Source organism: Vulpes lagopus, chromosome 3 (assembly GCF_018345385.1).
Source record: "Vulpes lagopus strain Blue_001 chromosome 3, ASM1834538v1, whole genome shotgun sequence".
Taxonomy (NCBI): domain Eukaryota; kingdom Metazoa; phylum Chordata; class Mammalia; order Carnivora; family Canidae; genus Vulpes; species Vulpes lagopus.
The window spans coordinates 128,517,663-128,538,759 of record NC_054826.1 but is presented as its reverse complement, the minus strand read 5'-3'; the positions used below and the strand labels follow the sequence as shown (position 1 = coordinate 128,538,759).

Genomic DNA, 21,097 nt, shown 5'->3' with positions numbered 1-21,097 from the left:
CTCTGCCTCATTGCCCCTCCGCAGATCCTCACCCAGGAGGACTGGAATGTCGTCCTCTACAACGGCATGGCCTCTACCTCCTCCTGGGCCGCCCTCTACTTCGTGGCGCTGATGACCTTTGGCAACTACGTACTCTTCAATCTGCTGGTGGCCATCCTGGTGGAGGGCTTCCAGGCGGAGGTGAGGGATGATCCTGCCCAGACCATCATGGTCCCCCTCCTCCCTCCTCCAGCCACTGCACCTGTGCCCCTGGTCGTGACTTCGTGGTCACGCCTGCCTCTGCGCCGGCCCAGCCCTCCCTGGGGAGTCCACGTGCGGGTGCCTGGCGCAGATGGCTCCCACCTGAGGGGAGTCTCAGACGTGCCTTCTGCTCTGTGGGGCGCAGGGTGACGCCAACAGATCCGACACGGATGAAGACAAGACATCCACCCACTTGGAGGAAGATTTTGACAAGTTCCGAGATCTCCGGGCCACAGGTGAGTATCTGTGGTGGGGCCAGCGGTGGTGCTGCCCACCCTGCCCTGGCACAGCTGGGACTCCGTGGGCAGGCTCTTGGGTGGGCACATTCCCTTCCTGGAAGCCCCGCAGGTCACCACCAGCTTGTCTGTCCAGAGATGAAGATGTACTCACTGGCAGTGACCCCCAATGGGCACTTGGAGGGCCGAGGCAGCCTGCCCCCTCCCCTCATCATGCACACGGCGGCCACGCCCATGCCCACCCCAAAGAGCTCCCCACACCTGGACGCGGCTCCCGGCCTCCTGGACTCGCGGCGTGGCAGCAGCAGCTCTGTGGACCCCCAGCTGGGTGACCAGAAGTCGCTGGTAGGCACCCTTCCCTGTCCGGGTCCTGTGGCCTGTCCCAAGGACGAGCGTGGGTCCCGCACACCCCCCCAGTCATAGCCCACAAATCCCTGTCCCTGAGCGGAGGAGGCAAGCGCTCTGTCTTCCTATAAACGGAGCCAGGAGAGGCTGCTCTCGTGGAAGGAGTGTGAGTTGACCAGAGATGGGAATGCGGGGCACCCCTCTCCTCTCCGGTAGAGTGTCAGGCAGGGAGTTTATCTTCTGAATTGAAATAAAAGATAAAAGCTGGCAGAGCAAAGCGTACATCAAAGGAGAAACAAAAGGGACAGCAGAAAGGGGACACACGACAGAAGCCAGACGGGCGTCCCCCAGAGCCGGAGCCACGGGGCTTTCCATGCACGCCCAGGAAACACCTCCCTAGCTGCCAGCCCAGTGCTGCTTCTGGACGGCGGCAGGCGGGGGGACTGGGGGGGCAGGTACGGACACAGCAGAGTCCAGGCGGAGCGTGGGGACAGACGCGCATCCGTACCCGAGAAGCTGCACAGTTGGGCAGCGTAGCACCCAGATGCATGCGGCCGTCCCGGCACCAGGAGGGGGAGTGAGCAGGGAGGGGGGGGCCTAGAGGTGAATCCCCATCCCTCTGTCCCTCCTGAGACACAGCTGTGTGTGTCCCAGAGGCTGCCACCGAGGAGCTGCTCTGGGCGGGGGTGTGAGGGCGCCTGGCCTGTTGGCCCCGGGCTGGTGCACAAGCACCTGCGTCTGCCCTCCGGACACACTCGCTCCTTCTGCAGCGGAAATGCGGTGTCGCTGGCCACTGCCCAGTGGGGTCACTGCCCGGTAAAGGAGGAGGCTCACGTGCAGACGCCACCCATGGCGCTAATAGTAATGCCACCGGTCAGGAAGGGCCCGTGGCCGGTTGCCCAGGGCCCAGATGTTTGGGGGGACTTGGGGGGCTGGCCCTGCTCACTCCTCCCCCCACCACAGTCCAGCCTCCGAAGCTCACCCTGTGCCCAGTGGGGCCCCAGCAGTGCCTGGAGCAGCCGGCGCTCAAGCTGGAACAGCCTGGGCCGCGCCCCCAGCCTCAAGCGCCGGAGCCAGTGCGGGGAGCGTGAGTCTCTGCTGTCCGGGGAGGGCAAGGGTAGCACGGACGAGGAGGCTGAGGACGGCAGGCCCGGAGCTGGGGCCTCCCCCGGGACACGCCCCGTCCCGCTGCGGCGCGCCGAGTCCCTGGACCCCCGCAGCACGCTGGACCCGCGGCCTCCTCGCCCGGCCGCGCTGGCGCCCACCAAGTTTCAGGAGTGCAACGGGCAGGTCCTGGCCCTGCCCACGGAGTTCTTCCTGCGCATCGACAGCCACAAGGAGGATCCGGCTGACTTCGACGATGACGTAGAGGACGTGAGTGGGGGCCCAACCCCATGCCTCCCCAAAGCCAACCCTGAGGCAGGGACTCGGGGCACCTGACTGGTGGGGGGCTCTGTGCCCCACGGGGGAGGGGAGGCCGAGCAGCACCTGACACAGTGGCCTGGCCTTCGCTTGTGCACAGGGAGCCTGGGAGCAGATTCTCCCCAGGGGCCACCTGGCCTCCAGCTGAGGGGTGGTTCTGAGCCGCCAGCAGGGAGACCCTCAGAGGAGCAGGAGGGTGAGGCAGAGGCACCCACTGAGGCCAGAGCAGTTCTGCAGGGTGGGGGTCAGCTACAGGGGCGTGGGCTCCCAGTGAGGGGCTCTCGGTGCTGGGGTGCGGAGGATGAGGCCTGGGAGCCCAGGGGCTGGCCTGGCCTGGCCAGGAGGGGCCCTGTGAACCTGCCCCCTCCCTCCCTAGAGTTGCTGCCTGCGTCTGCACAAGATCCTGGAGCCCTACAAGCCTGCATGGTGCCACAGCCGCGAGCCCTGGGCCCTGTACCTCTTCTCTCCGCAGAACAGGTGAGGGGCTCACCGGGTAGGGGGCCCTTGGAGCTGACCCGAACCTCAGCGCCCCCCCCCCGATCCTTGCACCCCCCACCACGTGGTGAGCATCCCCAGGGGGCCGCCCCCCATCTCACGGCGCCTCCCCCCACACTGTCCAGGTTCCGGGTCTCCTGCCAGAAGATCATCGCTCACAAGATGTTTGATCACGTGGTCCTGGTCTTCATCTTCCTCAACTGCATCACCATCGCCCTCGAGAGGCCAGACATCGACCCGGGCAGCACCGTGAGGCGCCCTTCCTGGCCAGGGGGTGGGGGTGCGGGGTTGAGGGGCGCGGCCAGCCGCCCACCGCCTGTGCTTGCAGGAGCGCGTCTTCCTCAGCGTGTCCAACTACATCTTCACGGCGATCTTCGTGGCAGAGATGATGGTGAAGGTACCTGCAGGCCTGGGAGGATGCCATCCCACCCAGCAGCTTCCCCACCCACCCCCATACCTGGCTGTGCTGCTCCCCCACCTGGGCTCCTCCTCTGCGCTCCCAGGTGGTGGCCCTGGGCCTGGTCTCTGGCGACCACGCCTACCTGCAGAGCAGCTGGAACGTGCTGGATGGGCTGCTGGTGCTGGTGTCCCTGGTCGACATCATCGTGGCCATGGCTTCGGCCGGGGGCGCCAAGATCCTGGGCATCCTGCGCGTGCTGCGCTTGCTGCGGACGCTGCGGCCCCTGAGGTGAGCGGGGCCTGCGGGCCGGTGGGGCGGGGCCAGTGGGCAGGGGCGGGGCCATTGGCCCAGTGGGCGGGGCCATAGGCCATGGGCGGGGCAGACTGAAGTGGGCGGTGCAGTGGCCCGGTGTGGGCGGGGCCATCGGGTGGGTGGGGGCAGGTAGGCGGGGCGATGCTGGAGTGGGCGGGGCCGATGGGGCGGCGGGGTGGGGCCAGACCGGACGCGGGCTGCAGTCAGGAGGCAGGGGGCAGGGGGCGGGGGCCTGGCAGCCAGATCAGGGTCGGGCCCCACGTGCAGGGTCATCAGCCGAGCTCCGGGCCTCAAGCTGGTGGTGGAGACTCTGATATCATCGCTGAGGCCCATCGGGAACATCGTCCTCATCTGCTGCGCCTTCTTCATCATCTTCGGCATCCTGGGGGTACAGGTGCGCGCCCTGCTTGTCTGCGGGGGCCCGGCTGTGGCCGGTGGTCTGTAGTCAGCAGTCGGTGCCACTGCATCCTGGAGAGGGTCGTGCGGGGACGGGTCTGGGGGACCGGGGGCGCAGAACCGGCCCTGTGGGGTGACCTCTGTGCTCTGGTCAGCTCTTCAAGGGGAAGTTTTATTACTGCGAAGGCAACGACACCAGGAACATCTCCACCAAGGCCGAGTGCCGGGCGGCGCACTACCGCTGGGTGCGGCGCAAGTACAACTTCGACAACCTGGGCCAGGTGGGCGGGGTGGGCGATCAGGGAGGCAGGAGGGGGGAGGGGGTGGCAGGTGCCCGGTGCCCCCCTAGCCTCGGCTCCTCCTGGCCCAGCATGGCTGTGCTGGTCAGGCCTAGAGCTGGAGTGCGTGGGTGGTGGGGTGTGGGGACCCCTGGGTGCCTGGGCTGGGGCAGGGCTGCGGTGACCGTCCTGGATCTGGCCCTGCAGGCTCTGATGTCACTGTTCGTGCTGTCATCCAAGGACGGCTGGGTGAACATCATGTACGACGGGCTGGACGCCGTGGGCATAGACCAGCAGGTATGGGGCGCGGGCAGCCCCGGCCTCCCAGGTGGAGCCTACTGCCCTCTGGGTGGTCTTGGAGCCTCTCCCCAGGGGCTGTTTTCGGCCTCAGCGTTTCCAGGCATCTTGGGGGATGATGTGCTGGCCAGCGCCTGGCCCCTCCACTGAGCCTGGAGCGCATGTGCTGTCCTTGGGAGGAGGAGCCGTCGGGAGGACCAGGACCCACGTGCCCCTTGTGTGCCGCAGCCTGTGCCCAACCACAACCCCTGGATGCTGCTCTACTTCATCTCCTTCCTGCTCATCGTCAGCTTCTTTGTCCTCAACATGTTTGTTGGCGTCGTGGTGGAGAACTTCCACAAGTGCCGGCAGCACCAGGAGGCCGAGGAGGCGCGGCGGCGGGAGGAGAAGCGGCAGCGGCGCCTGGAGAGAAAACGCAGGAGTAAGGCGCTCCCGGTGGCGGCGGTGGCGGGTCGGTACCAGCGCGCGAGCGGCTGCTTCACCTGTGCGAGCCCCGTGCCTGTGGGGTCGGGTCCAGCCGAGAGGCGGCCTCCCGGCCTTGGTCTCCTTCCCACGCGGGGGTGGCGGGCGCCCGGGCAGGACCTCTGCCTCCCAGCCCCTCCCAGGTGGCCCTGCGCGTTGCCCGTCATGCCCGGGCCTGCCCAGGGGCTGGGAGCCTCCCGAGGCGGGGCCAGGGTGGGGGAGGCAGCGTGGCAGGAGGTAGGGGTCCCCTTCCAAGCGCCACAGGCCGTCAATGAGACCCCCGATTTTCACCACCCATCGCTGTAGGGCAGTTTCAGCCCGTGAGTTCTCAGACCATGGGAAGAGCAAGCAGAGCCATCAGAGTCAGACAGGGTCGTAGGGATGTCCCAGCCAGCTTGGGGACGAGCAAGGGGCCTGCTCAGTGTCCCCACCCACCCCGCCCCGTGTGGAGTGTTCTTGCCCCACCCCACCGAGGCTAGCTCAGACCATCTCCTTGTCTTTCCAGGCACTTTCCCCAGCCCAGGTATCTGCCCACCCCCTGCCCTGCATGCCTTAGTGCCCCTGCTTCCGCCAGCCAGTGCATGGGGCTGTGGGCTGGCCCGGCCTCGGTTCCTCCGTGGCTGCCGAAGGGAGGGGTGGACGTGGCAGGCCGCTGCCAGGCCTGCTGGCGCCCGTTACTAGGTGGGCACAGGGTGGGCGCCAGGCGTCGGTGGGAAGGAAGAGGACTTGTTGGCTCACCTGCCAGGTGTGTGCGCCGCTGCTGCCAAGCTTGGGGATGTCCGCCTGTCGGGCTGCATGCATGGCTGCTGCTCTGATGCATCCTGGGACGCCTGCCGGTTTGTGGCTGCTCCACATCCTCGGCACTGGCCTGAGCTGACTGGCTGCCAGCCTTGGGCTTTGCAAGCTGAGCCAGGCTGTTTAGTGACTGCACGCCGTCCCAGGGGGCATGAGGGCCCCAGGGTGGGCTCGGTTCTCATCAGCCCCTGCTCTCCCAGGCCTCGGGCAGCCAGCCGGGGCAGCCACTGCCTACATGGGGCTCTGGGGCCCGGGTGCGTTCCCATGTTTGTGATGGCGGCCATGCCTTCACCCGCTGGACGTTGACGAGCCCTAAAGGGTTACTGCAGACAGAACATGTAGTGCAGGCAGAGGTCCTGGGGGACGCAGGACACGGTCATCAACCTCAGATGGGCCAGAGGTCCAGCAGGGCCCAGACAACAGGCGGTGGCCACTGGCCCCTCAGCGGACAAGGAGGGGAGACACTCCGGGCCTGGTGACTGGGGGCAGCTCGTGTGTAGACCGAGATGGAGCAGGGGGCAGGCCACTCTGCCCTGCGACAGCTGAGCGGGGGACGGGACTGGCCCTGCCACCGGGAAGGCCTCCATCTGCTTAGTCTTCACCTAACACCTTGACATGAGCTCAGGAGAGCAGACCACAAAGGCCAGCCTAGGAGCTCCCTGCAGGGTGGGGACCAAGCAGGGCCCAGAGTGAGGGGGGGTCTCAGCCACCAGGCATACTCCTAGGGCCTGCCCTGGGCTCAGGGTCCCCAGAAGACCCAATGGAGACCTGCTCCTGAGAACCCCTCCTCCCCGGACTCCCGCAGGGGCCAGAGGCCCAGGGAGCCACTTCTTACCTCCCCCTTTCTCCCTTCCTGGGAGAAATTCTTTCCTCCAGGCTCATGCAAACGCTCTGTGCCTGAGCCCAGGGCCCTCCCCCTGTGGTCCCCACGCTGCAGCCCCTTGGCAGACCACCAGGGATGTCCCAGTGCCACGAGGGCGCCGGCAGCGCCCCGCACCAGCTCACGGTCACCCTCTCCCTGCAGAGGCCCAGCGCCGGCCCTACTACGCCGACTACTCACCTACCCGCCGCTCCATCCACTCGCTGTGCACCAGCCACTACCTTGACCTCTTCATCACCTTTATCATTGGCGTCAACGTCATCACCATGTCCATGGAACACTACAACCAGCCCAAGGTGGAGCTCGGTGCCTGGAGATGCCCGCCCTCCCTGCCTCCAGGATGGGTGGTGGGGACACAAGCCCCAGGAGGGCCATAGGTGGGATCTGGCACTCAGCGGGGTGGCCTGAATCAGAGCTGGGGGCTCCTGGGTCTGCCGCCTGGTCCAAGCCCTCGCTGGGGTTTGCAGGGTACGGAGATGTGGTTTGAGCAAGGAGTCCTTTTTTTAAAACTGATTGAAACTCCCAGGGCCGCCTGCCCCGGAGGGCCCCCCCATACAAACACAGAGGTTCAGCCTGGAAACACAGGCTGTAGGAACATCTGTGGGTCTGGCTGCCCAGGAGCGCGCAGGGCAGGAGACGGCCGGGGGGAAGGTGGTCAGCTTTTTATTTGTCCCGTTATGCCTGTGTCTCCATCAGTTTTTGACGAAGGGGCGCCCCTTCTCCCCCGCAGTGGAAGGGAGTGTCTCAGGGTAACAGCCTTCAGACAGCTGCTCAGCCAGGCCGGGGGTCTGGGCGGGGCAGACGCCCCCCACCCGAGGGTGCCTCCGGGTCCCACCTGGCGACCTGGCATGGCCCTGCGTGTAGCAGCAGTCCTGTCCCGCCGAGGCAGGGCGCATAGGGGAGAGGCAGGCGGGCTGGGAGTGTCCGCAGCCTGATGCTCTGCTCGCAGTCGCTGGATGAGGCTCTCAAGTACTGCAACTACGTGTTCACCATCGTCTTCGTGTTTGAGGCCGTGCTGAAGCTCGTGGCTTTTGGGTTCCGGAGGTTCTTCAAGGACAGGTGTGTGGGGCGGGCCCCGGAACCTGGAGGACCCTCAGGCGGGGTCTCCCCCGCCAGCCTCCGGCCCCGCCTGAGGCCTGAGGGGGGGGGTCGCCGCTGGGTCGCTGTGTGGGATGTGCCAGGGGTGCGAGGAGGCGCTGAGCCTGCCGCCCACCCGCCGCAGGTGGAACCAGCTGGACCTGGCCATCGTGCTGCTGTCCATCATGGGCATCACGCTGGAGGAGATCGAGATGAACGCGGCTCTGCCCATCAATCCCACCATCATCCGCATCATGCGCGTGCTCCGCATCGCCCGAGGTAGGCGCCCGCCTGTGCTTTCCCGGGCCCCGTCCTTCCTCGGCTCCCCCCGCGGCGTCCACCGGGGGACCGTGCGGGAATGGGAGCGAGAGGGTCAGGCGGCCTCTGCTGACGCTCAGCTTCTGGCCTTAGTTCTGAAGCTGCTCAAGATGGCCACAGGCATGCGGGCCCTGCTGGACACGGTGGTTCAAGCCCTGCCACAGGTAGGTCAGCACCCTAGGGCCGAGGGGGCCGCCGCAGATGCCCCCGGAGCACTTGGTCACCCACTTGCTCGTGTACCCCGCCATCTTGCCAAAACCACGGTAATCGGTCTGTGCGTGCGGGGAGTCCTTCAGCTGTGCCATGGAGAGTAGGGCGGGGTGCCCAGGGAGGGCTGGAACCAGTGCCCCCCCCAGTCCACTTCCGGAGGCAGTGGGCAGAGGAGGCTGCCCACAGGGGTCGTGTGAGTTCAGGGGCCCACAGCCGGGCATCCCGTGTGGCCGCAGACCCCGCATCTGCCTCCCTGTGCTTACGGCCCCGACCTGAACCCTCTGTGTCCTCTTCAGCTGAAGGAGACTCACGATCCCCCTGTGCTGTGCCCGGTCCCTCTGCCAACACCCCCCTTGCTATCCATCCATCCCCCCCAACCCCGTGTCCACCTGTCTGTACACCCAGCGCTCTTAGCCCAGCACATTCCTGTCCAGAGGCTCGCTCACCCCACCCCCAGCAACCCCTGTAGCTCATGTTGGGGTGACGGGGGTGAGTAGACAGGTGCTGGGAGGCCTGAGAAGCCAGGGTGGCCTGGGCAGTGCTGGCAGGATGTGCTGCCCACAAGTGGGGGGTGGGCGGGGGTCCCTGAGGCTAGGGACCTGGGTCCAGGGGGCGGGGCGGGGGTCAGAGGCTGATGAGGGGCTTGGGCGTCTGTCCAGTGGGACGGGAGCCCCTGGGGGCCCCAGAGCTCCAGGGCCGGGAGCGGTGGGTCAGGGACAGGTCCGAGGGCAGCCTCCGGGAGCCTGGCCGGCGGGGGGTGGGGGGGGCAGCGGCGGCCCCTGACCTCGCTCTGCTTCTTCTCCCGTGTAGGTAGGGAACCTCGGCCTACTTTTCATGCTCCTGTTTTTTATCTATGCTGCCTTGGGGGTGGAGCTGTTTGGGAGGCTCGGTGAGTATGCGCAGCCTCGCCCACGCCTCGCCCACACGTACCAGGCTCTTGGGCCCCAGGGGGACACGGGGCCCCGGCCAGGCAGATGGGCTGCACACCTCGGGCCTCGGCGTCACCCGGCCCTGACAGCCCTGCCCAGCACATAGCGTGGACATGCACGGCGGCCAGAAGCACGATGCCTGACGTGGGACACGCAGGCACACACACACGGGCTCAGGCCAGCCAGGGGGACAGCCACACGTGAGCACAGGAAGTACACACACAAGCACACGTGTGTCCCTGAGCTCGTGAGGCCCCCGGGGCACCCTAACTGCCACGCATCCCTTCTTGTCACCGTCTCCCTCGTCCCTCAGGCCCGAGGCTCTGGTCCACGTGCGCAGGAGCAGGTGGGGATTTCCTGTGACAGCCCAGTCCTGGTGGGCTCCCCTGAGCACCGGAGAGAACTGGGGTGGCTTCAGGAGTCCCCAGCATGGGCCTGTCCGGGAGGGGGCGTCCCAGCTCAGGTCCACCCCAAGGGCCTCCTAGGCCTCAGCAGCAGGTGCCCGTGACCCCAAGCCTGACGAGTCCTGGCCCCGGGGCCAGGGTGCAGGGTGCCTCCCGCTCCAGGGCAGCCCTGACCTGCCGCTGAGCCCGAGGGCGTGTGGACCCACAGGCAGGCCTGGGCCGCGTGGGAGCCATCTGCTGGGGCTTGGCCGGTGCGCCCATGGAGCCGTGTCCACCTCAGTCCCAGGGCTGAGGGCCGGGCTCCGGGCTGTGCCCAGAGGCAGCCTCCGCAGCCGGAAAGGAGCAGTCCTACCCCCGCCCCCACCCCATCCTGAAAGGACGCATCCCCGTAGAGGCCAGGCCCCCAAACTACCCAACACGCCACCATCTCCTCCCCGGGAGCACAGGGCCCGTGTGGGTCAGCGGGGTCCCTGCATGTGGGCTGACCGGGCGAGGGTCTCCCTGGCAGAGTGCAGTGAGGACAACCCCTGCGAGGGCCTCAGCCGGCACGCCACCTTCTCCAACTTTGGCATGGCCTTCCTCACACTGTTCCGCGTGTCCACGGGAGACAACTGGAATGGGATCATGAAGGTAGCGGCCCCGGGAGGGGGCACCACCCGGGCGGAGGGGGGCACCTGATATAGGGTGGGGGGAGGGGGCAGGGTGCCCCGTATGGGGGGAGGGAGGGGGGAGAGGCACCCCAGCACCGCGCTCCAGCCCCCCCCCCCCCGCAGGACACGCTGCGCGAATGTGCCCGGGAGGACAAGCACTGCCTCAGCTACCTGCCCGCCATCTCCCCCATCTACTTCGTCACCTTCGTGTTGGTGGCCCAGTTCGTGCTGGTCAACGTGGTGGTGGCCGTGCTCATGAAGCACCTGGAGGAGAGCAACAAGGAGGCCCGTGAGGACGCCGAGCTAGATGCCGAGCTGGAACTGGAGGTGGCGCAGGGCCCCCCTGCCTGCCCCAGGCCCGAGGCCCCACCGAGCCCAGACACCCCTGGCCTCCTGGTTGTGCGCAAGGTGTCCGTGTCCAGGATGCTGTCCCTGCCCAACGACAGCTACATGTTCCGGCCCGTGGCGCCCGCCTCGGCCCCGCACCCCCGCCCACTGCGGGAAGCAGACGCGGAGACGTGCTCAGGCATAGCTGCCTCTGGTACGGGTCCTCAGGGGGCTGGGGCTGTCGGGGGGGGGGGGGGCGGGGGGCAGGCAGGCCTCGGGTGGGAGGATGGCAGCTGCAGGGTGCTCGCTTTCCTGCCCAGGCCCAGTGACCTCTGCACATTCCCCACCCGTGGAGTCCTGCACGGCTCTCCAGGTCCCCTCAGCGGCCACGCTCTCTCCAGCCAGGGACAGCGACAGCCTCCGCGCCCTGTCCCCTCGGGGCGCAGCCCGCTCCCCCAGCCTCAGCCGGCTGCTCTGCAGACAGGTAGGAGAAGCGCCCAGCCCTGCAGCCCAGGCCTGGGGGCCCCCTGGGGCTTCCTGAGCACCTGCCCCCCGGATGGGGCTGGGGCAGAGTCCCCACCAGTGGCTCCCAGCTGCGTCTCAGCCTGCTCCGCGGCCTACCTGGGGAGGGGTTTCCCGGCCGTCTTCGTCATCGGATCCCGGGTTATCCCTGCAGGAGCCCACGCTCACCGACTCGCTGGAAGGGCACACGGATGGCCCCAGGGACGGCGGCCCAGGCTGGGGGGAGCCTGGTGGGAAGACCCCGATGAGGCAGGCATCCCTGGGGGCCTCCCTACGGTCCCCGCCCCGCTCCCCGCGGCCCGCCAGCGTCCGCACCTGCAAGCACACCTGCGGGCAGCGCTGCGTCTCCAGCAGGGCCCTGGCCCCCAGCGGGGAGGAGGCCGACACCCCGGATCCTGCCGACGAAGAGGTCAGCCACATCACCAGCTCTGCCCGAAGCCCCTCCGCCTCGCCCGCCGCCCGAGGCCTGGGGGCCGGCGACCCCGACCTGCGCAGGTTCTACGGCGTGGACGCTCAGGGCTTCCTGGACCCGCCCAGCCAGACCGAGGAGCAGAGGCGGCCCTCCAGGGAGCCGGGGGGAGGGGACCACGCGGAGACCAGGGAGGTGAAGGGCTGTGCCCCAGAGGCCGAGCCAGCCTTGGGGGCACGCAGGAAGAAGAAGATGAGCCCCCCCTGCATCTCCATTGAGCCCCCTGGGGAGGACGAGGGTGCAGCCCGGCCCCCAGCGGCAGAGGGCAGCACCACCACTCTGCGGCGGCGAACCCCGTCCTGCGAGGCCCCGCTGCACAGGGACTCCCTCGAGCCCGTGGAGGGGGCTGGGGTGGACCCTGCCGCCAAGGGCGACCGGCGAGCCCAGGCCCCCTGCCGCACAGAACACCTGACCGTCCCCAACTTCGCCTTTGAGCCGCCGGACAAGGGGGGCCCTGGCGGAGACCTGTTTTTGGAAGGTGGCCACGGCGTGGCCCCAGAACCCAGAGCTTCCTTTTCAGGGGCCACGGCGCCTCCTGAACCCCATAAAATGGAGCCTCTCGTGCCCTCCAGTGACCCCACAGAGAAAGGACGGGGGCTGCACCTCAGAGTCCTCCAGAGCCCCCCAAAGAAAGCAGGGTCTCCCCCAGCCAGCCCCGCCCCAGGTGACCGTGTGGACAGGCCAGTGTAGCTCAGGGCGCAGTGCTGCAGGTTTCAGCAGCGGGGCTGGGGTGCACCCAGCGGGGTGACGGCCCGGGCAAGGCTGCGCGTGGACCCCAGCTCTGGGCCCGGCGCGGAGGAGAAGCGGGGAGCCGCCCGGCAGACGCAGGGTCTGGGCGAAGTAGAGTGGAGACGCGCCCCTCGGCCTGCGAGCCTATGTCCAGCCTACATCCAGTGGATTCAGGTTTGGGTTTTTCCAAGTTTCGCCACCATGGTCTGCAGCCATGCCCGCACCTGGTCAGCGGTCCCCCAACAGCAGCTGCATCCCCGCCACGAAGACCAGGAAGACCGGAAGGAGGAAGTCCGAGGCTGCCCAGCAAAGCCCCATTCTCACGCCTGCTTTTCTAAGGAACACGTGCTTGGGGCCACCTGTGCCCTCCCAGGTGGCGGCCTCACCCCAAGGCCAACACCGCCATGCTCACGTCACTCACTCCTCACCTGTCTGCCCCCCCACACTCTTCGTCACTGTCTCGGTCCCCTGCGGGCCCACGCCCCACTGTTCTGCCCTAGGTATTCGAGAAACGCCCGCACTGCGGGGGAGTGGGGTCCATGCAATAAGCCCCCGCCGCTGGCAGCGGCCCCTCGCGGGCCAGGTGAGCAGTGTCTGCCGACGCCCCTGCGTTCCGTGTACGTTTCTTTTATTAATTCAGGTTAAATGTTGCAATAATCTGATAACGGGAAATCTGGCTTCTTAAGGGAGGGGGAAGCAGGGGTGGGGGGCAAAGCAAAACGGAATAAATGTTAACTTATTTAAGAAACGCATTGGATGAGTGGCGGCAGGGGGGTGGGACCCCTCATGGCAGCCCGAGAGCGGGGCTGGGCTAGTGTTTGCCGGGACTCCCGGCAGGGGTGGTGCGGGGGGCAGAGCGGGGGCCCGCGGGGACAGCCGCTGAGGCGGGACCGTCCACCTGGGGCTCTGGGGGGTGCCCCCCATCCCCGTACCTCTGCTCTGACCCTGGCAGGGGCCTCGGGGCCACTCATCTCAGCCCCAGCCTCCCCCTACTCCCTCTGGGCCCGTAGCGCCCCTGGGACCGGGCCGGGCTGTCCATGAGGGGCTCTGGCTCCACGAATGGCAAGGAAAGTGACCCCAGCCCCTCACTGGGTTCGTGACGTGTGCCCTGCGGGGCTGGGGGGCTACCCTGCGCCCTGCGAGGCCGCGGCCTGGGGTGGCCCATATGCTGCTGTGCAGGAGGGGCAGGGAGGAGGGGCTAAGGGTCAGGCTGTGTGGGTGTCACCTCCCCCTGCCCCCCATGCATGCTGCCAACTGACACTGCAGACCCAAGGAGACCTGTGGTTCTCCAGTGGGGGGCAGGGACGGTGCTCCCTCTTCCAGGAAGCCCTCCCCGGGTTCCCGTAGCCCTCACCACACATCAGATGGGCACCGCTCCCAGCTGCCCGGCTCAGGGCTGCCCCTTCCTAACTGTCCTCCGTGTGACCAGGGCCTCATGACCCAGCTGATTAGGGGCCCTGGGAGGGGCTGGCTTTGCCTGCACTTGACCCCCTGGCTCCCTGTCCGGCTCCAAATCACAGGCCAGGTGGGAGGGGTCCCCCCCTTAGATGCGGGGAAACCAAGGCCCGGGTGGCTGCCTGGCAAGGATGTGGCTTCTCGGGGCTCAGACACCCCCCCACCAGCACCTGTGTGGAGCGTGGCCGGTAACTGTCCTGCTGGAGGACGGTGGCAGCAGCACCGGCTCTGGGCCTTCGCTGAGCCCACGCTGGCCGCACGGCTGGGGAGCAGCAGAGTTCCTCCCAGGCCGCCCCTCCTGGAGCCCGGGTGCCTGATGTCGCCCGCCCCAGGGGGCAGGGCAGGGGAGGAGTCCCGTGCTGCCCTGTGTCCCCACAGCCGGGACTTCAGGCCCTCGCCCACCTGGCTCCATCCTCCACCTGTGGGGACCCTTCTCCCTGCCCGGGCACCCGCACTCAGCTCCCAGGGGCTGACCCGTCACCTGGACAACGTGGTGACTTCCCCGGAGGACCCGGCCAGCCTGCTGGAGGCCTTGACCCCAGGGCCCCTCTGGTCAGCCCATTCCCCCCAGAGGGGCCTGAGCTCCCCGAAGGGAGGCTGTGCCCACTGTCCTCACCTGCCGCTGGCCAAGCTGGGCTGCATTCCTTGGCTCCCAGGGCATCGAGGGGCAGCGGGGGGTCCGCCTCCCCCCTCGGGGAACCCGGGGCTTCCCTTCGGGATCTCCTCCCTTGGCCGGTCCCTGCACAACCAGCTGGAAAGAAGGCCTAAGTGTCAGGGCACCTGGGGTCGCGTTCAGCTGGGCACCCTCTCTTGGTTCTGACTCTGGTGGTGATCTCAGGGTCGTGAGATCGAGTCCCACGTCGGGCTCTGTGCTCGACGCAGAGTCTTCCCCCCGCCCCCGGCTCATGCTCGCTCTCTCTCAAATACGTAAATGTTTTTTTAAAACCCTGTAAGTGTACGTCCCTGAGGCTGGGGATGGAGGGAGGCGGCCCCATGGGCGGCGGCCTGACCCGGAGGGGGCGAGACGGGAGGAAGGAGGGAGATGCCAGGTTCTCCTTCACGGGCTTAGGTTGTGCAGGTATCACGGCAGTAGTTCAATAAATGGAAGCTGAAACGGGAAAAGGAGGAGGGTGGGCACCTCCGTCCCTGCTGCTCCACCGGAGTGAGGGCTTTGCGGGCATCAGACCAAGCGGCCCCAGGCCCCACGGCCTGCCTGTGACCGGGATGGCTCCTGGCCCCCCTCCATCCCTGCCCCCCCCCCCGGGCAGCTGCAGGAACAGTCAGCGCTGGAGGAGGACCCTGGTGGATCATTCCAGGGGCTCCCCTGCTAAGGACAGAGATGGTTCCCAGAGCCTCGGTAGATTAAATGTGGATCTTCGCGTCTGACGACTGGGAGGGGAGAGGGGAAGATGGATCTAGAAAGCTCTTCCTGGCCTGAAGAGCCCAGAAACTCCCCCTAAGACGGTGTTGCTCTGGTAGTCGGTAGGTTCATGCACACGACCGTGTGCAGAGCAGGGGGCCCAGCAGGACGCCCTTCCAGTGACCAAGGTTAGCACCCTGCTTTACAGAAGGACCCGCGGATGAACCGAGACTCTGCTGCTGGGGACGCTTTGCGCCCAGAGACCCTCACTCCCGGGGCCTGGAGGGTAGGGCAGCCCGGGGGGTGGGGGTCCGCGTGGGGCAGGAGCCCAGGCTCCACGAGGAGGGCCGCACGGCCGCCAGGAGCCTGAGCTCGTGTGGACAAGGGCCCCGAAGTGCAATAGCTCCGCAGGGGGCTCCTCTCCTCAAACCTCAGGAACCGTACACTTGCTGAGGCACCACCGCCCGTGGCCCGTCAGCACGAGGACTGCAGGGCGGGGTAGAAAGGGTGCTCTCCCCACCGCGGGCAGCTGCGGGCAGCTCTGTGCACGGCCTCGCCTGTACAGTGGAGGACGTGTGCACCCCGGACCTCAGCAGCGCCCCCAGCACACGCCGCGGACACGGGAACGGCCGCGGCCACCTGGTCCTGAGTCCCTGAAGGCGGGCAGCCCGGGGGGACTCCGTGGCCACGGAGGACAGGCTCAGGCAGGAGCAGCGCGACCGTGACACACACTGCCGTGGGCGGGGGGAGGGGGGGAGCAAGGGTCCAGGGGGACCACACCTGATTACACTCAGCCAGAGTGAGCCTGAGGGCAAACGCACCCGCATGGGTGCGCAGTGTCAGCGCGGAGGGGGTGGGGGCATAGGGGTCATGCCCCATCTGAACCCCGTCACCATCACCGTTGCTGCCTCTGTCCCAAACGCTTGTCACTCAAGAGACACAAGCCATGAGCCGAGAACTGGCCCCGGTCCCAGGGGCTGGGCAGGGGGCACCTCAGCAACACCACCCACCCCGTGCTCGGGGCCTGGGGCCCCTGTGACAGTGCCTGGACCCCTCCCCTCTGCCCCGTGACCCGCACAGGCAGAGTCAGGCGACAACCACGTCTGCTTCCATGCACTTTAATGAGGGTGGGCACCCACAGCGGGCTCCAGGGACAGCCACGGGGACAGGGGGAGAATGGCGGTGCCCGGGCTGGGGGGCAGGGGTGAGGCACCATGGAGGCCGGCTTCCCCACCAACCCGGGCGGCCTGGGGCCTGGGCTCAGGGCTCCTTGGGGACGTACTGGTGGATCCAGTCCAGGTAGTAGGCGACACGGGTGTAGATGCCGGGCCTGTTGGGCTGAGCGCAGCCGTCTCCCCAGCTGACCACGCCCGCCTGCAGCCAGACGCCCCTCACCCTGCAGACCAGCGGCCCTCCAGAGTCGCCCTGGGGAGTGGGAGGGTCAGGGCAGCCGGGGCCCAGGCAGCGGGGGCCGGGGCAGGGCGGGGGTGCCCACCTGGCAGGAGTCGCTCTTGCTGTTGCCAGCGCACAGCATGTCCTCGCGGACAATCCGTACGCCGTCCCCCGTGCTGAGGCCCAGGTGGTATTGCACGTCACACATGCTGTTCTCCACGATGGGGACCTTGACCTGCTTCAGGGGGAAGGGCGGCGGCAGGGGCGCTGCGGGGAGAGGCGGGTGGCACATCAGGAGGGGAGCCGGCCCGGCCTGGCCATCCAGGGGCGCCCAGAGGGGGTCAGCTCACCCCGCCCTCCAGCCGCCCCTCGCGCTCACTTCCACTGTGCACGTCACCCCAGCCCGTCACCCAGCATGGCGTCCCCGTGGGGAAGGTCTGCACGGCGGGTGGCAGGGTGACCGGCTGGACGTGGGCGGAGATGTTCACAGGGTCCTCGAGCTCCAGCAGGGCGATGTCCGCCCCGTTCTTGGGTGTGTAGTAGTTGGGGTGCATGACGATCCGGTTGACGGGCAGCAGGTGGTCCTGGTAGTAGAGGTGCTGCTTCCTGAGCTGAACCCTGATTTCTTCAGGACACACAATGTTCCTGGAGAGAGAGGCGCCCACTCAGGGGGCTGAGCAGGCCACTGGACCCCCGGGGGAGGGGCTGGAGCCCCCACCCGCCCCACAGCACCCTCACCCAGCCCCCGCCTGGCCACTCACGGTCCCACACAGTGGGCAGCAGTCAGCACCCACTGCGGGTGGATGAGGGAGCCCCCGCAGATGTGCCTCCAGTACTGGCCTTTGAGTCTCAGGCTCACCTGCCAGGGCCACTTGCTCCCAGGGGCCTCCCGCCCCCCTACGATGCCCACTCGCTGCAGCGCCTGGCCAGGAGCTGGGGGTGAAGCGCCGTTAGGATGGACACAGCCTGGCCCGGGCTCAGCCGCCCCCTGTGCTTCCCCGAACCCAGCCCCCCAATCATCGCTGGGGGTGTGGGAAGAGGGGGCAGGGGCAGGGCAGCCCACGGCCAGGACTCACCAGGGTACACGGGGACCAGGCTCCCCAGGAGGGCCAGCGCCAGCACCAGCAGACTGGGCATCTGAAAGGAGCAGTGGGGGAGCAGCGGGGCCAGGCTGGGGTCTGCAGATGGAGTGGGTCCCCTGGGGTCAGGGGTCGGTGCCCTGGATTGGGGCTTGGGGCAGAGGGCTCACCTTGGCTGAGACCACTGCTGTCTGAGCCCAGCTGCTCTCCCCCGCCCACTTATCCTGCCAGGCCGCTGGGTGGGGGCGGGGAGGAGCCTGCCGGCCTCCAATCCAGAGTGGAGGAAGAGGATGATTCACATGAAGGCGCTCCCGTGACCTGCGTCCCCACCACCCGGATGCCCGTCTGGGTGTCTGCCGGGCCCCAAGGGTGGGCGTCCGGCCAAGCAGAGGACCCGCCACCCCCCGAGGAGGGCGGGCATGGCCTCGGGCTCTGGATGGCTAAGATGTCTCCCTGTGCTGTCTCCCTCAGAGAAGTTCACGGGGGCGGGGGGGGGCACGCTGCGAGGGCAGGGGGGCCCCCAGGGACAGCACCCCCTGCCAATGCTCACACTGCCCACTTCTCCGCACCCTCCTCCCAGGGGGCCGACATGGCAGGCCCGATTCCTCGGGGACCCCACAATGCCCACCCCTGGGTGCTACTGAGCAATGCCCCCGATTGCATCTGCGCCTTGTGAGGGACGCGCAGTCTGAGGGCTCTCAGCAGAGGAAGGGGCGGATGCACGTGACAATGAGATAACATGAATGGCCGGTGCTGGCCCCCTGGACGCTGCCCCCACTGGGCTCCGTGGCCAGGGCTGGGCCCCCACCCCACTCGTGCCTCCACCCACCTCCTCCCTCTCCCCTGGGCCTCCTGGTCACCAGGCCTCCAGCCCATGTCCTCCCTCACAGACCCTGGGCCCCCTGCACCCCCCCTGACATGGAGTGGCCCCTCCTCTAGGGAGCCTTGCTGTGCCCCACCCTGCCTGGACACCAGCCTGGCTCTGGGTGGCCCCTGCAGCATCTGTCCCAGGTGGTCCATGCTCAGTCCTCATCCTCTCCAGATTTGAGGTTAGTTTGTCTGTCCCTAGACGTCGGTTCTCTGACCATTGAGAAGGTGTTTGTAGGGTGGCCCAGGCACGGTGATGGGGCTGAGATGCGGCACCGCCGCTCTTCCCCTTGACCTCCTCCCCGCTGACACCGCGCACCCACGTGGAAGGTGGGGCGTTTGGCCTCACGCTCACCTTGACGGACGCCCCCTGGGGCCTTGCACCCCTCCTCACACCACTGACCAACACCACAACGCTTTCAGCTCCCCCAGAAATGAGATGAGCCCAACCTTCAAACTGGAGCAGCAGAAGGATGCTGTTACAAGGACTTCAACAGTAGAGCGTCTGGGGGTGCCTGGCTGGTGCCATGGGCGGAGCATGCCGCTCTTAATCTCAGGGTTGTGAGTTCAAGCCCCATGTTGTTGGGTGTGAAGCGTACTTAAAATTTTTTAAAAATTTAAAAGTAAAAATTACATTGAACATTGAGTCTCTTTTGTGCTTTTCCCACCATAATGTAGCGAATAATACATCTCTTGCACCACGTCCCCCTCACGTGTTCTATGCTATGTATCCCGCATCACGACTACACTTGGCTTGTGACACATCGCCTCCCACATCTGCATCCACTGTGGGATTCAGAGGTCAAGAGCTGAGAGCGCCTTGCGTCAGGACAGTGGCGACAGGGGAGCGGAGAGGCCAATGTGGGATGGGGCTCCTTTCTGATGAAGCAGAGACAAGGAAGGACTTGTAGCCAACGCGGTGGGGGGGGGGGCTCTGAATGGGAACCCACTCAGAGGAGACACGTGGGGGCTTCTGGGTGGACCTCCCTTGGGGGCTCCTGCATGACCTTCGAGCACCGGGGGGTGGAGGAGTGAAGAATTGTCCTCAGTGTCCTCAGAGCAGTGACCCCTGCCACACCGGCCTGGGCAGAGTTTTGGTGGAGCAAAGATTCCTGGTGGGTGGCCTTGGGGGAGGTGCCCCGCGGTCAGCGGCTTGTCTCCTCCAGCAGCGCCGGCCTCCTCTGTCGACTAGAGTTCTTGGCTTCCCTTCATCATTTGGAGATTTTTCATCTAAATGAATGCACGTACACTTTATTTTTTTTCACAGTGGCTGAAAGCTGTTTTGTCCCCTTTTTAAAGTTGGAGGTCTTTGTGTTTCTGGACAGAGATTTAATGATTATTCATCCATGTGGACACATAGGCCTCAACTCGAATCCTTCTAGAACCCAGCTCCAAGTCGGGTGAGACTCTAGGCCCCTGAGGCGGGAGCTCCACCTTTGCCCCTCCAGGCTGTTCCTCAGCCCCCGCAGCCCAGTGAGGGAGACCGGCCCGGCTCTGCACCATCCCGTGCTCCGAGCCTGCCCACTGAACAGGCTGCTCCTTATCCCTCTTAATCCAGAAGTTCTTTTTTTTTTTTTTTTAAAGATTTTAATTATTTATTCCTGAGAGACACACAGAGAGAGGCAGAGACACAGGCAGAGGGAGAAGCAGGCTCCATGCGGGGACTCCATCCCCGGACCGGGGGTCATGCCCTGAGCTGAAGGCAGACGCTCCAGGAGGCCCTGGAAGTTATTTCCAATTACAAGGGAGCACATTCCCGCTCTAGACGGATACAGACACCTTAAGGCAAAAACACAAGAAATCCATCTTCCTTCCTCCTTTTCCCTCCCACCCCCCCCCCCCCGGGGTAATTACGGTCCCTTGTTGGGGTGATGACCTGCAGAACTTTCCTCAGCCTGTGTGGGCCTCAGGCTGGATGAAGTGGGGGAGGGGCATTTCAGGAAGAAAGGCTCAGTGGGGATGGGGCTGGGGAGGGTCCAGCACAGAGCTGCAGACTCCAGAGGCCTGGGGCCAGGGAGGGCAGCAGGGCCGGGGTGAGCAGAGGTGGCCCCGAGTCCCTGACAACCACACCCACCCTGCCCTACTCCTGTTCCCAGATGCAGGTGAGCCCAGCTTGGACCAGGAGCGGTCGGGGCCAAAGGAGCAGCTAGTGTGAGGATCGGGGCGCGGGGGAGGGCTCCCCCCGGGGGCCACCACTTAGGCCCACCTGACCCACATGCACTGGGTGCCAGGAGCCGCCACCCGGCCAGCAGGGCATCCCCAGGGCAGGGGAGGGGGCATGCAGGCCAGAACAGCACTCCCCATGCTGTAGTTTGCTCTCCATCAAAGGGGACAGAAGCAGCTCGGTGTTACAGAGCCCACAGAGCCGGTGAAGGGCCACACAGACGCGTTTGGAGTTTCTGCGGGGTGGGGGTGGTGAGGCGGGTGCAGGCAAGGTCAGCCCCTCCCAGGACCTCTAATCCGCTGGGTCATGAGGCCCTGGCCACGCGGAGGACCGTTAGGAATGGGCGGCCCGGCTAGCTGGGAGCTGGGCCCATCTGATGTGTGGTGAGGGCTACGGGAACCCGGGGAGGGCTTCCTGGAAGAGGGGGCATGGATCCCCACCCCCCTGCCTGAGGGAGGCGAAAACAACGTGGGTTTGTCCACAGGTCACCTTGGGTCTGTACTGCCAGGTGGCAGCATCCACGGGGGGGGGGGGGGGGGGGGGGGGGGGAGTGCAGGGGGGGGCCACGCCCGCGGAGCTGATCCTCA

The 21,097-nt window shown here is 66.7% G+C and overlaps 2 protein-coding genes across 6 annotated transcripts in view; one reads left to right on the top strand and one right to left on the bottom strand.

Annotated features, from left to right (window-relative positions):
* CACNA1H (calcium voltage-gated channel subunit alpha1 H) overlaps positions 1 to 12,937 on the top strand; it is a 49,629-nt gene extending 36,692 nt beyond the window's left edge. For 2 of the 5 annotated variants that reach the window (XM_041747769.1, XM_041747768.1), the window contains exons 13-34: positions 25 to 180; positions 386 to 476; positions 613 to 821; positions 1,785 to 2,195; positions 2,620 to 2,720; positions 2,864 to 2,987; positions 3,067 to 3,135; positions 3,242 to 3,426; positions 3,718 to 3,844; positions 4,002 to 4,127; positions 4,332 to 4,421; positions 4,650 to 4,872; positions 5,389 to 5,406; positions 6,703 to 6,854; positions 7,508 to 7,617; positions 7,781 to 7,914; positions 8,047 to 8,117; positions 8,974 to 9,052; positions 10,005 to 10,126; positions 10,270 to 10,687; positions 10,794 to 10,957; positions 11,150 to 12,937. In XM_041747769.1, coding sequence (XP_041603703.1) covers positions 25 to 180; positions 386 to 476; positions 613 to 821; positions 1,785 to 2,195; positions 2,620 to 2,720; positions 2,864 to 2,987; positions 3,067 to 3,135; positions 3,242 to 3,426; positions 3,718 to 3,844; positions 4,002 to 4,127; positions 4,332 to 4,421; positions 4,650 to 4,872; positions 5,389 to 5,406; positions 6,703 to 6,854; positions 7,508 to 7,617; positions 7,781 to 7,914; positions 8,047 to 8,117; positions 8,974 to 9,052; positions 10,005 to 10,126; positions 10,270 to 10,687; positions 10,794 to 10,957; positions 11,150 to 12,154 — 4,185 coding nt within the window. In that variant the 3' untranslated portion in view covers positions 12,155 to 12,937. The remainder of the gene's footprint in view (positions 1 to 24; positions 181 to 385; positions 477 to 612; positions 822 to 1,784; positions 2,196 to 2,619; positions 2,721 to 2,863; positions 2,988 to 3,066; positions 3,136 to 3,241; positions 3,427 to 3,717; positions 3,845 to 4,001; positions 4,128 to 4,331; positions 4,422 to 4,649; positions 4,873 to 5,388; positions 5,407 to 6,702; positions 6,855 to 7,507; positions 7,618 to 7,780; positions 7,915 to 8,046; positions 8,118 to 8,973; positions 9,053 to 10,004; positions 10,127 to 10,269; positions 10,688 to 10,793; positions 10,958 to 11,149) is intronic. The other 3 variants (XM_041747766.1, XM_041747767.1, XM_041747765.1) reach the window with 3 other exon arrangements.
* Positions 12,938 to 15,744: 2,807 nt separating this feature from the next.
* LOC121487580 (tryptase) lies at positions 15,745 to 17,856 on the bottom strand. The gene is made up of 5 exons (XM_041749462.1): positions 17,477 to 17,856; positions 17,162 to 17,333; positions 16,780 to 17,045; positions 16,504 to 16,667; positions 15,745 to 16,433 (listed from the first exon to the last, which is right to left on the bottom strand). Exons 1-5 carry the CDS (start codon positions 17,535 to 17,537, stop codon positions 16,269 to 16,271), a joined length of 828 nt encoding a protein of 275 aa, XP_041605396.1. The 5' UTR covers positions 17,538 to 17,856; the 3' UTR covers positions 15,745 to 16,268.
* Positions 17,857 to 21,097: the final 3,241 nt, after the last annotated feature.